A 14441-nucleotide genomic window follows, 5' to 3' on the forward strand; every position below is an offset into this window, starting at 1 on the left:
CCTCTAATAGAAGCCTTTGATGCAGTGCTTGAGTTTGAGTGAGTGCATCGCAGGACACTTTCAAGAGTAGCTCCATCTTTCTTAAATTTCGAAAATCTCGTTCTTTTTCTCTTTGCTTACGAGAAAGTTCATCATGGTAGTTCTGCTTGTCAATGAGACAGTTTCGTAAATTGAGATCCAGGATTCCTCTGTTCCAGGAAAAGAGAGAAAATGAAAGTGATTTGTCATCAACTGCCCTTCATGCTTCTCAAGACAGCATACTCAGCATATTGATACAGAACTATCCTTGTATGAGAATCCAACGTTAAATCATGCTAAAAGCAACTTTATTTGTAAGTTGGTATCATTGAGAGTCGCAGGCTAATTAAAAAAAACCCAAATGGAGGGAACCCGGGTGGCACCCCACTAAGCGTCTGACTTCAACTCAGGTCATGATCTCATGGTTCGGGAGTTCGAGCCCCGACAGCTTCGGGCTCTGTGCTGACAGCTCAGAGACTGGAGCCTGCTTCGGATTCTGTCTCCCTCTCTCTCTGCCCCTGCCCCACTCACTCTCTCTCAAAAATAAATAAACATAAAAATATTTTTAAAAATAGCAGCTCAGCAGAGACAGAGGTTCCCAGTTTCCCTAAAATTTTATTTACAAATAGGAATTAACACCTTCCCAAGGAATTGTGTGGACCACAAAATTATTCCCATTAGGAAAAAGTCATGATTACCTGAGGAATACCATTCATATGTAGGAAAGATCCCACAACTATAGCATACTCCAGTGATATACTTTTCAGAGGCACATTTCAAAAACTTACAATAATATAAACATTGTGTCCTTGAGATTTGGTCACAAGAAATTGAGGAAAATGATGCGTAAACAATGGGGAAAAATACTGGGAAATACTTTATTTTTTAATAAAGGTAAAAATCTATTCAAAATTCTATAAACTATTTATTGAATCAACATAAATGTGTTTGAGATTATGTTTTGAATCCTTAAGTAGAAACTGAAGACAAGTTTAGATGACAGACACACATAAATATAACCTTTCAGTCAGTGAAGTTGCTTCATTCTCTCTGGTCAATTCCGACAGCTTGACCAATTGGTTATATTCTCGTTCTTTTATTTCAAGTAAGGCTCGTTTGCCTTCAACTTCCTTTATTACATCCTCCTTCTCTTCCATTATGGAATTAATTTTGGTTTCAACTTTCTTTAGGAAGTCATTTAGCTCTTCAAGTTCATATTCTAAGACAATTTTTTTCTTTTCCATTTCTCTGTGGGCGGTACATACATACAGATACAGTTACATACATACATGCATATGTGTGTATACACACACACACACACACACACACACACACACACACACACACACACATGTTTGCCTTATTTCGAGCTCATGCTGTCTCTGCCTATTTTTACTACCTGAAGAGGCGATAGAAGAGCTAGTGGTGAACTCAGAAGTGGGATGAAGATCACAGATGAGCGGGACTTAGGGGTGTCTCCACTGAGTGCCAGTGAGGGCAGTGATTTGTCCAGCCTCCTCACTTCCTCCTTGGCTCCCCACTGCACCACCTTCTGGGATCTACCCTCTCCCTGACCAGCCTTCTTGAACTGACCTGAATCTCTCAATTTTGGTGGTCGTGACAAGGTGGCTTTTAGAACTGTTACTAATGCCTGCTTTTTTCTTTCTCCTTACCAGAGCAATCAAATGGTTTCTCCAGAATTTTTGTTTCTTCATTTATCTTTATTTTTTTGAGCTCCTCTAAACCTTAAGAACTTCCTCCATGATTTCTGCCTCCAAAATTGTCTGAATGTTTGGGGGTGTTCCCCAGGTGATTAGATGATAAAGTAGAGTTACTGTCATCTGGGCTTTAGGCTTCTGGCTGGCTGACACACCATAAAATTCTACACATTAAAATTCCAATAATTTATCTTTTGCACAGCTCTGTTAACATCTGTAGGGACACTCCATACAGATTCAATTTATAAATTGGAAAGAGACATAAATAAATGTTATGAATGTTAGCAATATGCTGCCTTACTTTCTTTTAATGAACTTGATACACACAACTGAGGCAAGGCTAAATACAGATATTTCAAAGGTTGTGATAGTAATTTGATGTGTTCAATGGCTAATATTCTCGTTTTAGTGAGCATACACTAACTTAGGGCTGGGAGGGCTTAAAAAATAATATTAAGTCATACACTTTTTTGCGTGTTGTTTTTTCTATCTCTTTTCCAATTTGTACAGGAACAGCTTGATGGTGGACCACTTCATCCTAGTAAAGAAAAGGAATGTTACATTATGTAATTTTAGACCAGAGTTAAATAGAAAGGAAGTACAATGTGTAGAATTCTTATCTTCCCTCTACTGTCTAGGGTGCTTTAATTATTTCATTTAATACTCACAGTGACCTTACAAGACATGGTTTGTAACCAGTTTAAAGAGGAGGTAGCTGAGTGTAACGAATACTGTCTGTTCCCTTTATGGATGTCCACCCATCTTTCCGGGTTTGCGGGGGTTGACTCATGCCTGTTTTCCTCTCCATAGGATCGCCACTGGCTCAGCAGACCTGTCTTCTCAAGGGATAGGGAATGCAGGGAAGGGGGCAGCTCTCTGTGACCAATGACTAATTGATGTGGTGATACCACGGCCCATCCCCCCTGCCTCTGGGTGGAATTCACGGTCTAGAGATTCCCACAGGATCAGGTTGAGACCAGTATTTTCCTGAAAACACATTTTGGCCTAGTTTCTTCCCCAACTTTCCTGACATTCCTATCAGATTCCCCTTAGAGACCTCCCTCAATGAGTATTTGTCTGAATACTAGAAACTCTGCTTCTAGGGAACCCTAAGACTTGTGCTAAGAAAGCTTAAATAATTTCCCCAAAGTCACGCAGCTAGGAAGTGGTAAGGCCGAGATGAAAAGCTAATTTTGGCTAGTACCACTTTTCACTATGCCCTGTGGATTCACAGAAGGTTCAATTTTAGCCTCAAGCCACTTATGTACAGGGCAGGCATTATGAAACAGCCCTTCCTGCCCAAGGATCACACTGGACTTTGGTGCCTGGGGTAATACATGCATGGAGGTTGAACACATCATGGCAGTGAAGTGAATTTATCCCGGGGATCTCACTCAGTCCAGGGGCAGGTCCAAATTTTGTAAGGCTAAGACTCTTATGATTTGTCAGGGGGCCTCTCTAAGATAAGGAGTAAAGAATTATAAATGCTAAATAGGTACAGGGCCTTGGAAGAGGTTCATGCAAGTGAGGGGCCTGAAGCTTTAGCTTTGTTAGGCTCCTTGTAAATCTGTCTCTGCTGAGGTACTGTGTTCCAGGTAGCAGCTGGGCACGTCGTGTTTGACTGCTCTAAGACCCTCAAGGAAAAAGTGGTCAAAGTGAATCATAATTGTCATTTAAGCCAATGAGTCTCAGATGTTGTTTCTAAACCAACTCTAGGGGTGTCTGGGTGTCTCAGTAGGTTAAGTGTCTCACTCTTGATTTTGACTCAGGTCATGATCTCACCATTCATGGGATCAAGCCCCACATTGGGCTTTGCACTGACAGTGCCAAGCCTGCTTGGGATTCTCTCTTCTTCCCTCTCTTTCTGCCCCTCCCCCACTCACGCATGCTCTCTCTCTCAAAAATAAATAAACTGTTAAAAAGGTAAAATAATTCTAGGTTATTTAAATTGTTTTGAGAGTTATGTATTTTTCAAAATAAAATGAATTTTAATTATTTCCTAAAACATAAATGCATAAACAAAGTCTTAGTCACTTTCATGGGGAGGAGAAAGTAAAGTGAAATCACACAGATAAGGGTAAAGTTATACAACTATATGCAAGAGGTTAGGACATTTGGTTGCTCTTCAAAGAAGTCACTGTGTTTGTGACATCCAATTCTAATGTAGAAAAAAATTCTTAGTGAGGTCTTTTCCCTGGGCCAGGGCTCCAAGTTGGAGAGATCCTGTCAAACACTCTTAAAATTTTTTGTGAATTCCCAGGGCCCAGGTTTAGTTTGATTAGACCAGTCAAAATGCTGAATATTTCAGTTTGTGTGATGCTACCCCTCTTTGTCAAACCTGTGTAGTTAATCTTGATAACCATGCATTTTTATGTCCACAGAGGAACAATGTTTAAATATTTATGTAAGTAACACACCTTTAGGTTGACCTGATATTCCAACAGTTCTTCTAGTTCCTTCTGCTCCTTCAGTAATTGCTTTTGCTTAGATGCCAAATCTTCCCGTAAATTTTTAATTTCTAATTTCTTTTGCATTGTTTCCTTACGTAATTCTTCAGTGCTTTCTCTCAATATTCTCATCTTCTTCTCCATTTCCTTAAAAGTCAGGAAAATTATCAGGTTATATAGAGCCTGAGCAAGTATCTGTCTACCTAAAAATAAAATTAAAAATAATTTTACTCACCATTTTGATTATATTTGTTTTGAGTTTCACAAATGACTTCTTCCAAAGTTAGATACAAAAATGACTTCTGACATCTTCAATCAAGGCATGACAGTTGTACTTCATGTATTAAACACTTTACATTAGATTCAAACTCTTTTTTTTTTTTTTTTTACTAGTGGCTCCTTTCTATCCTGTATTTTATTTATTTTTTTAAAGATTTTATTTTAATCTCTACACCCAACATGGGACTCAAACTCACAACCCCCAGATAAAAAGAGTCACATGCTCTTCCAACTGAGTTAGTCTGGTGACCCTCTGTCCTATATTTTCAATGTGTCCTTTTTCTGAGTTAATTTTTATTTCATACCAAAAAAGCATGAGTGAAAATTTCCAGCCCATTTTCTAGTAGCTTTGTGATTTGACATCACATGCAAACCATCTTTGACTATTGGGCTTCTGGTTCACCTGAATCCCACATGAGAATTAAAGACTGAGGAGTTCATATTTGGAAAACCCAACCCTTTGTGCTCCTTAATCCCCCTCTTTCTAACCCATTCATATTCTCCCCAAAGGCCCTCCACTCCAGACTCAACACATCTTTGTTCCCTTGCCTGATTATTTGGGGAGTGTTTGACTTATGGGAGAGAAGCCTTGTACTCAGAAAATCTACACATTATTAATGTCTGAGCAAATGGATCCATTTAGCCTGCTCTGGGTTTTCTACATATCTCCACCCTCCAATGCTGATGAGAGAGGGTAAAATTGGTGATCCTATGGTCTGGAACTAAAATCCAAAATTCTTTTTCCCATAAAATCTGTGTGGTAAATGGTAGGTAGGTACTTATATAATAATGTATATTTTATATGCTATATATGTATATGTACATATCTATAATCATACATATACACACGTATAAAAAAGTAGTATTTTACTCTATGACAAACAGGTTTTTTTGCCTTGGAATGAAAACACCAACAGCATGCTTCTGAAATATAACCATTCAGAAGGGGTTAACAGTGCAGAATGTAGTGACATTTCTCTTTGTGTGATAGATCACAAAAAATGTGATCTCACAAAAATGGACTCCCAATTCTTCCTGTTCCTATAGACATTTGTCATTCTTATCATTAAAAAGTAGAGCTCAGAGGAGCCTGGGTGGCTCAGTCATATAAGCATCCAACTTCAGCTCAGGTCATGATCTCATGGTTAGTGAGTTGGAGCCCTGCTCAGGCTGTGTGCTGACAGCTCAGGGCCCGGAGCCTGTTTAGGATTCTTCCTTTCTCTCTCTCTCTCTGGCTCTTACTGTCTTTCTCTCAAAAATAAATAAACATTAAGAAAAAAAAAAGTAGAGCCCGTTTCTCTATCCCTTGATTCTAGACTTAGCCATGTGACTTGCTTTGACCAATGATGGATTACAAAAGCAGAGGCTTGAAAGGTCTTATGCTTTGGGGGTCTGCCATCACTTGAGGCTGTTTTTTTTTTGAGGCCGGAAACCCTTCCACTACTATGTGACTGGTGACATGTGATCTTAGACCAGCTAGCCTGCCAACTGGCTGACAGATGAATGAAGCCATCTTGGACCACCCAGCCCCAACTGAACCAGCTCAGACCAGGAAACCTCTGTGTAAAATAAGAAATGTTGGCTGTTTTAGGCCACTAAGTTTTGGGGCAGTTTGTTATGCAGGAATGGATAAGTGGTACATCTCCTTTATAAAAATGTCTTATAGTAAGCTTGAGATGTTCAAGAAGCTCTGAGGGTAATAACTATGCAAAAATAATGTTTTTAAGTGCTAACCACAGACACCCACCCTTTTTTTTTCTAAAAACAAAGCAGATATTGTCCAACTAAACACAGCCTATATTAGATGCCAAATAGCTAAGCCTGTAATAGGCATCACTATGTTTATTCCAGAAGTTATTCCTTTCAGCATTGTCCATAGTTAAGACTTTTGGATCTTTCAAATGTCCCAGGGTATGGTTGTTGTGATAAACATTAATATTTATCAAAAGGGATATTTGAGTCCAGTTGTATTAACAAACTGTAGACCATCTAAGACTTACTCCTGGCTTAGGTATCTTCTCAAATTCCTTTATTATGAGGTTTTTTTCTTCTGTTAAGCTGTTAAAAAAAAAACAAATTTGACAAAGTACAAAAGAGTAAGCTATTTCTGCAGTAATAACTTTCTATTTTCTCTTAGAACGCACTTCCTGTGTTTGTTTGCCAGGGAACCTGGTGTCCGTTCTTTACGATGGCTTCAGTGACTCCCGGTTAGGTGCTTCCTCCCCAGTCCTCCCACAACACTGCGTATACCAACCCATTAGAACAGTTATCTTATCGCATTATAGCTACTTGGTAGCAGGCCCTTCCCCACTAGACTCTGACTCCTTCCAGGCAGGCTCTGGGTCTTTTCTTTTCTTTTTTTTTTTTTATACTACTTGCAATGAACCAGTGCCTGCCTGGATTACTGCAATAACTTCCACAAGCTCCATCAAATAAGCAGATCTCACGAGCCAGTAGATCTGGGAAGTTGGAGCAAAACATGCACACCAGCTTTTATTTTTATGAATTTTTATTTGCAATAATGTAAATTAAGGTTAGTATAATAAGTACGTACCACATGGAATTTAATGTAGGTTAGCTGGGACACAAGTTGAAGTTGAACTTTCAGAGTTTTGAATACTTAGGCCTTTGCTGTTAGAGCTTGCATACACATTGACAATATTTAACTTCCAACCTATTGATCCTACACCTCACGCAGGCTGCCACTAGGGGGTGGTGGTGTGCTGTCATATTTTGATTGTAAAGGCCACCTTAGCGTCCCTGAGTTGGAAAAATGGTGACTTGAAGCTCTCCCACAAGATAAGACTCACAGTCTTTCCTTTAAGTAAATATAAAATAATATATTTTTTAAAGAAACATAAGATGGCTAATTCTTTAGGACATTTTAAACTAATTATGTCTCTATCATGTGTTTTTTATTAAGAAAAACTGACTTTCCCTTTAAGAGATGTGTATTTTTCTATTTATAAAGAAGTCTATCATTCATAATCCCATCCCATCACAGTTGATCATTTTCATTTTCCTTGTATCTTTTAATTAAATTATATAAAATGTGTATATATGATTGAATCCATTTTTACCTAACATGTAATTAAAGTAGCTTCCTAACTGCAAAACAGTCTTTGTAATTAGTAATTTAATAGTTAGTTTCAAGGTTTCCTAGTGGGTGAGTGTAGCATAATAAAACAGTCCCAAACATTGTCTATCTTTTACTGAACTTATATCAGGTAATTTACATGCATTTCTAAACTTCAGAACTTACTACATAGGTATTATCTTCATTGTACAAATGAAGAAAACTGAGGAGTTAAGCACCTTTTCCAAAGTCACACAATCAAAACTAAACTGACATTCAAACCTAGAAATTGAGCTCTGACTCCACTGTGCTTTTCAGTATCAAGCTGCCTGCCTGTGGAACACATTATTATTTAAATATTCCACTATTTTTAGAATTTAGATTGCTTTCAGTTTTTTACTCTTAAAAGTAATCATGTAATAAATATTCTTGTGCATGAGTGTCTTTTTTCCCCCTCCTCTGGATTCTCCTTTTTGCATGGCATTACTGAGATAAAGAAAAAATACTTTTGTGCCTCTTGATATATATCAACTTCTAACCTTTTAAACTGACATCAAACTTTAAATCTGTCTGACATTTTCAGCTTTCCTGACTAAGGGGTGCTTCAGTGTCAAAGCTACTCAGGATTTATTTCTTTTCTGCAGCAAGAGAGTCCTAACTGAAACCATGTCCTCAAAGGTTTTTAATTTTAAGGACTTGGGAGTGAAGAGACAATGCAGGAAACCCTGTGTGTGGCCATGTGCAAGAGCTATCTTTCACTATCGGTAGTAGAACCAGTCTGAGTCAGTGGAAGTTGCAAGAGGTAGATTTTTGAACCAATACAAACCATAAACATCTAAAAATCAGGCTGTCCAAAGCTGGAATGGGCTGCTGTGGGAGGCTGTGCGCTCCCGTCAGAAGGTGTTTAAGCACAGACTGGTGATCACTGACAGAAGACTCGGGTGGATTCTAACCTTGTAGTCAGGGCTGAGAACTACTTTCGGAGCCAACAGTTCTTAAAACTCTGACATTTCTCAGAAGTATGCTGGGATCTTGTAAAAACTGCAAATGCTGCCTTGGGTGAGAAGGCTTGGAATCATTAGTTTTAAGGTTGGATCTGCCTTTCAACCAAGTTTCTCAGGTCCTTCTCTTTTAGATATGAAGACCACACCCTGCAAAACCTGTTCTAAGCTCATTCTGCTCTTGGTTGCCACAAGGAGAGCAGGAAAGATTTAAAAAGTGTTTAGGAAGTGAAATCTATTCCAGCGGTGAATTTTTCCTTACTACTAATCCTAATGACCTGTGTGCCCCTGTGTCGTAGCTAACATTCCAGAATTCCAGATGCTTTGCTAAAATACTCCCTCTGTTCCTTTCTTGCTGCATCTGTTTGTTTCTTGGTTCCAACTTTGCTGTTACTATTGAACTAAGAATGGCAAACGGCTACCAAGCCTGGATTACACCACAGGGATGGCAGGGACCAGCTTGGAATAATGAGCAGTCACTAAGGCCAGGGTCACATTGGGATAGCCCTGCACGTGAACAGCATGAGTGCCCCCACTCTCCATGTCCCTACCTGTGACAGACAGCAATAACTCGCCATGGCCTTGTTTCCCCACCTGGCCAAGACTTGTCAGAATGCATCAGATTTAGTATCAGAGACACAATTTACTTGCTGTCCAAATCTGAGGAGTTATTAGAAAGCAGGGAAGCCCCAAAAGGTAACAAAGTGAAGGCAAGGAAATGGTTGAAAAGGATATTGGAAAATCTTTTCAGAGGCTGTTTTTAGAAAGATAATGACTTCTACTTTGTTTCAACATAAGTTCTCAGGGTGCCTGGGTGGCTCAGTCAGTTAAGCGTCAGTCTGACTCTCAAGTTCATGATCTCACAGTTGGTGGGATTGAACCCTGAGCCTGGCTCAGCATTGCATTGCAGGCAGCCTGGAGCCTGTTTGGGATTCTCAATCCCAGTCTCTCTGCCCCTCCCCTACATATGTACACTCTCTCTCTCTCTCAAAATAAATAAATATATATTTAAAAAAATTTTTGAGTTCTCAATAGTATTTAAAAACTTCATTATTTATAATATTAATTGAGCTTACTTAAGGTTACATATCCTTTTTTTAAAAAAATATTTACTTATTTTTGAGAGAACACAAGTGGGGGAGGGGCAGAGAGAGAGGTAGACACAGAATCAGAAGCAGGCTCCAGGCTCCATCCTGTCAGCACAGAGCCCGACATGGGGCTCAAACCCACGAATTGTGAGATCATGACCTGAACTGAAGTCGGATGCTCAACCAACCGAGCCACCCAGGTGCTCCAGGGGTTGCAAATTCTTTCCTAAACTGCATATTCAAGAGGTCAATGAGTATTAATCTCATAACTGAAACTATGGTAATAGATTTAATTGTAACTTACCATTAGCATTTATTAAATAGAGTTTATATTATGTGACAGCATAAGAAAAGTCAACCAAATTATAGAGTAAAATTTTATTCTCTAGAGCATTTGAACAATAAATTATTCTTCATAGCTGCCAGTGATTCAGAAGTTCCTAAAGATACTGGGGTGGAGGGGTGTTACTTATTAGAGCTTCTATTATTTAGACCCTGAATAAAATGAGTTTGTTGTACTGATCTGAAAAATATCATCTGTGTATTTGAATGAATGGTTTTCTCTCACTGGCTTAGTTTCTTTATTTTTAGGTGGGGATGAAAATATCTACTTTTTTCCTGGGGAGAGAGTGTTGAGTGAATTTGTTTCTATACAGTGTGATATGAAATATGTTAAAGCCAATGAAATATGCAGCCTATATAATTCTTTCCTGGTATTCCTTTGGGAATCACCATTATTTTTATGAAAATAAGTTTGTTAATAACTTGAGATGTGAGGAAGTCTGCTCAAGCTCAAAGTATTATGCATTGCAAATCCGAAAACAATACACACTAAACATTTCTGCAAATGTGAGTCCTGAATATTCTTGTTCACTGTAGGTCACTATGCACGGTTCCCTCCCTATCCCAGGCAACTCAGTGAACAATTTGCCTGTCTATACCTAAAAGGCAAGAGTTCTGGTTGTTGCTGGGTTTTTTCCTTGGCAGGAATACTTGGAAATTTTAAACAATTTAAATATCAACTGACTTATGTTCCCTTTACCCTTTCATGGAAATGTCAAGCATTCTTATTTTCAATACTAATGAACAACCACCAATTGTTTTAATTTCATTATTTTCTCAACTGAAAGAGTGCTTACAGAGCACAGAAATAGCTAGCCTTTCTTTTTATAGATCTCAGTGTGAGCCTGAAACAAGTTTAGATTGAAAGACAAAAGAGAACTCAGATTTTTTTTTTTTGCCCTGAATGTAATTCTCCTGATGAAGCTAGCCTTCTTCAGCCCCCCAGTTGAAAAGATAGGACCCAAAGAGAAGATTTCAAAACCCAGGGCTTACAGAGTCCTCAGAAAGTCACTTAAATAATTTGCTTAACTCTCGGTAGCAATGAATTATATTCGCTCTGTCAGAGATCTACTGAGATTCTTAAAATTAGCCAGAGGAAAGTTCTGCCACCTTAAAAGGTAACAAATCCTAGGAGCGATTATTTGGCTTTCTCTTCAGTGCCCAGGCACAGCATCCAGCATACCACAGCACAAAGCGTGGACTGTACTCATTTTGAAATTCAATCTAAATAGTGTGATTTGCTGAACAAACTCTTCCACTGACTTGCTACTCCCTCCACAGGAGGAATGTTAGAGATTTTGGAAATACTATTTACCTTTCTAGCAGTACCTTTCTACGTTAGTTCACTGAATGACATACTCTAGATCTGGATAAGTAAATGTGTCTTCCAAAAGGATAGTACTGTCTTTCTTGATCCTGAGGGATAGTTCAGGAGAACAAGGTTGAACAAGTGGTCTGTGTTCGTGTATTAGAAAAATATAGTGAGCTAGATGTAACCCTCAGCTCACACAGGTTTGTCTGCAAAGTACATGTGGGGCGTCCGCCATGCAGCCGTGTGGTCTGGTCCTGCCGAAATGATACTGGGCTACCATCAGGGCCAGAGAGGGCGAGAGTGTGTGCCAGGTCTTTGTTCCATGTAGTGTGCTCTTTGGCTGCAACTTCCAAAGCTTATGACTTTCCGGACACAAGAAAACACAGTAGAGATCTCCTCCATGAACACGTCTCCCTGTCACTTGAGCCTTTTTCTATAAGTTGTGTTACCTTCTTGTTCAGGGATGGCCCGTTCTAGGCAATCAAGGAAAGCTAGGCTTGTAATCATCTTAACATTGCCATCTTACACTCAGTGTGCCTAAAGTTCCTTCTTAATTTAGTTTAATTTTTATCATTTTATTTATGTGGAAAGAGCTTTCCTCAAGCGTGTCTTCAGTGTGCTTGAGAGAATTGTGCACTTACCTATTTAATCTGTACTGATTATGGAACTCTCTTTCCTTCACTGCATTATATTCATTTTGATACTTGAGAAGTTGTTCTCTCATTTTAGAGACCTCAGTGGTGAATGCCTCAGGAAAATTATCAGCTTGCTGCAGGTGAAATTGCTGCTGTTGTATTTGCTTGGTGAAACGTTTGGCATCCTGGAGCAGCTGGACCTCTGACTCCTGTGTGCTGGGAGCCATGAAACAGAGATTGGAATAATGAGAAAGGTGTACTTTTAACATCCATAGGAACTCCTGTAGAGATCTAGCAAGGAGAGGAGGGAGCGTGTCCACACAGCTCCTGGTTCCTTCCGTTCCTCAGTACAATTCAATTCAGTGATAAGTTTGTGCCAAGTATTACAGTAGGTACTAGAGGTGAATGGAACTCACAATCTAGGAAGGGGAACAGATGGAATAGGAAGCTGGAGTACCAGCTGACAAGTACTACCACTATTGTGTAGATCAAAATGGTGGGAGAGACAGAGAAAGCACTGAGTTGGATGGGAATATGGTATTTTTATTGGGCTTTGAAGAACAATCATGACTTCCCGGACTGGCAGGGCATGGGGGTGGGGTTGATAATAAGAGAGTGGGTCCTCCCTTTAACTGCCTCAGCAATGCTGGCTCTAATTCTTGAATTCTCCTGACCTGACTGTAGGGAAATTTTTTCCTCCTTAATGAACTAAGAAACAATAAAGTTTTCTAATGACACTTTACTAAGAAACTGGGAAGAAAAATTTTCCTATAAAATTATGGACATAAACTCCCTTACAGGTTTCTGATCCTATCTTCAATGTCTGGCTAGAGCCAGATTTAAATGTCACAGTTGAGGGGGATCCCCTATCTAGGTCTTGTTGCTATATAGGAAAAAAGGTTAAATATCTGGCAAGAAGCAGATTTGAATGGACACAGAAACTGGACTTGGTGAAAGCTTCTAAAACTCATTCATCTGTGCTGCAAGCTAGCCCCAGCTGTAGCCTTACCAGCAGACTTGATTCACGTTTCCCAAAAACCCAGCTGCCTCACATTAGCTACCTCTCCTGTTTGGAAGCGAGACACGGCTCGTGCCATTTCTGGTTTTAAAGTCAGCACGCCTCTTTGGTGAACACCCCAGCAAGGACCCTTGCCGGGAGAAATCTTCAGGTTTCTCCTCATTTGCAGAGATGCCCAATGACTTGACAAAGGCTGTCTCAACTGAAGTTGTCTGCTCCACCCATTTCCCCTAGTGTTAATATGCCATTTGCTCAATAACATCCAGTGAGACATTTACTGGGACATACTATGCCCCAGGCACTATGTTAGGTACCAAATACCAACACAGCTATGGTGGTAACACATATGATTTGTTAACAGAAGTTGGAGTTTTTTCTTACAATTTGGTTTCCTTGCATGTTAATATACTTGGTAAATCCAAAGTGGCCTGATCTTCAACTGTGGAATTGTGAATGGTTGTTGGCTTGTGCCACAGTGCCTGATTTCCCCCAGAAAGAAAGTGGACAAGGTGGTTAGGGTTCCAGCCAGAACACAAATGGTAATTCGCCTACATGGACTTAGACTATGCGCCAGCATAAGAGAACTGAACAACTTTTATAACGTGGTTCCTATGCAAAATTCATTCAGCTTCAGTTCAGCATTTCCAGGCTCTATATGCCCTGTCACAGCCCCAGCAGCAAGAGTAGAGAGTTGGCGTCTTCGTGCTTTTCTCGCCCCCCCCCGGCGGGAGGAGTGGGAGAGGGTGGTGGGTGTTTGTAATCACAAGAGAGGGAACTAAAGGGTCAAGAGGAGGTAAAATGTGGGTAGCAGAAGGGAAGTAATGGTTTTGCAACACAACCTGGAACTAGGAAGAAATAACCAAGGCCATAGTCCTGGTCCTACATGGCCATCTGTCACTGGGGCCCGGGCAAGGAGGAAGCTGAATCAGCACCCCACAAGGCTCTCTGGGCTGGGCTCTAGACTAGAGCTATCTGGAGGGTGAGAAGTGTTGCTGTAGGACTCGTATTGGCAAAGAGTCCTGAAGGGATGTTCTGAGAACTGCATGGATTCCCCCCCCCCCCCACTTAAGCAGTGTGAAGTATGTTGAAAAAGATTACCCAGACTTTCCATCTAAATCCTCCAAGTTCGTGTATCTTGAGAATTATGTGTCTACACTGCCAGTCGGGGCCAATTGTGGGAAATGACGGGATAAGGGTGAAGAGTTAGCTTGAGGCTGGCACAGAGGAGGAGGAAGAGGAGGAGGAGGAGGAGGAGGAGGAGGAGGAGGAGGAGGAGGAGGAGGAGGAGAAGGAGAAGCCAGAGCTAGGGGGTTGTTAGGAACCTGGATGGAGTGAAAGTGAAGGGTGCATAGAGATGGAGCTCTGCTCTTCTCCTGCTGCTTCACTTTTCCCTCATGCTCCCTTCCTGAAAGTAGTCAAATGACTTTGGGCAGGAAAAGAAGTAGAGCTAATGTTTGCAGATTGGGGGACAGGACGGATGGGGAATGACAGGAAGGAGTTTCTATCC

The 14441-nt window shown here is 40.2% G+C and overlaps 1 protein-coding gene across 4 annotated transcripts in view; it reads right to left on the reverse strand.

The window, feature by feature from the left end:
• Positions 1-14441, reverse strand: part of CCDC146 (coiled-coil domain containing 146) — a 118255-nt gene that overhangs the window by 28602 nt on the left and 75212 nt on the right. For all 4 annotated transcript variants that reach the window (XM_053218577.1, XM_053218576.1, XM_015069726.3 and 1 more), the window contains exons 4-9: positions 11923-12132; positions 6463-6520; positions 4154-4330; positions 2201-2274; positions 1039-1266; positions 2-188 (exon numbers count right to left, since the gene is read on the reverse strand). In XM_053218577.1, coding sequence (XP_053074552.1) covers positions 2-188; positions 1039-1266; positions 2201-2274; positions 4154-4330; positions 6463-6520; positions 11923-12132 — 934 coding nt within the window. The remainder of the gene's footprint in view (position 1; positions 189-1038; positions 1267-2200; positions 2275-4153; positions 4331-6462; positions 6521-11922; positions 12133-14441) is intronic.

This window comes from Acinonyx jubatus, chromosome A2 (genome assembly GCF_027475565.1).
Source record: "Acinonyx jubatus isolate Ajub_Pintada_27869175 chromosome A2, VMU_Ajub_asm_v1.0, whole genome shotgun sequence".
NCBI lineage: Eukaryota > Metazoa > Chordata > Mammalia > Carnivora > Felidae > Acinonyx > Acinonyx jubatus.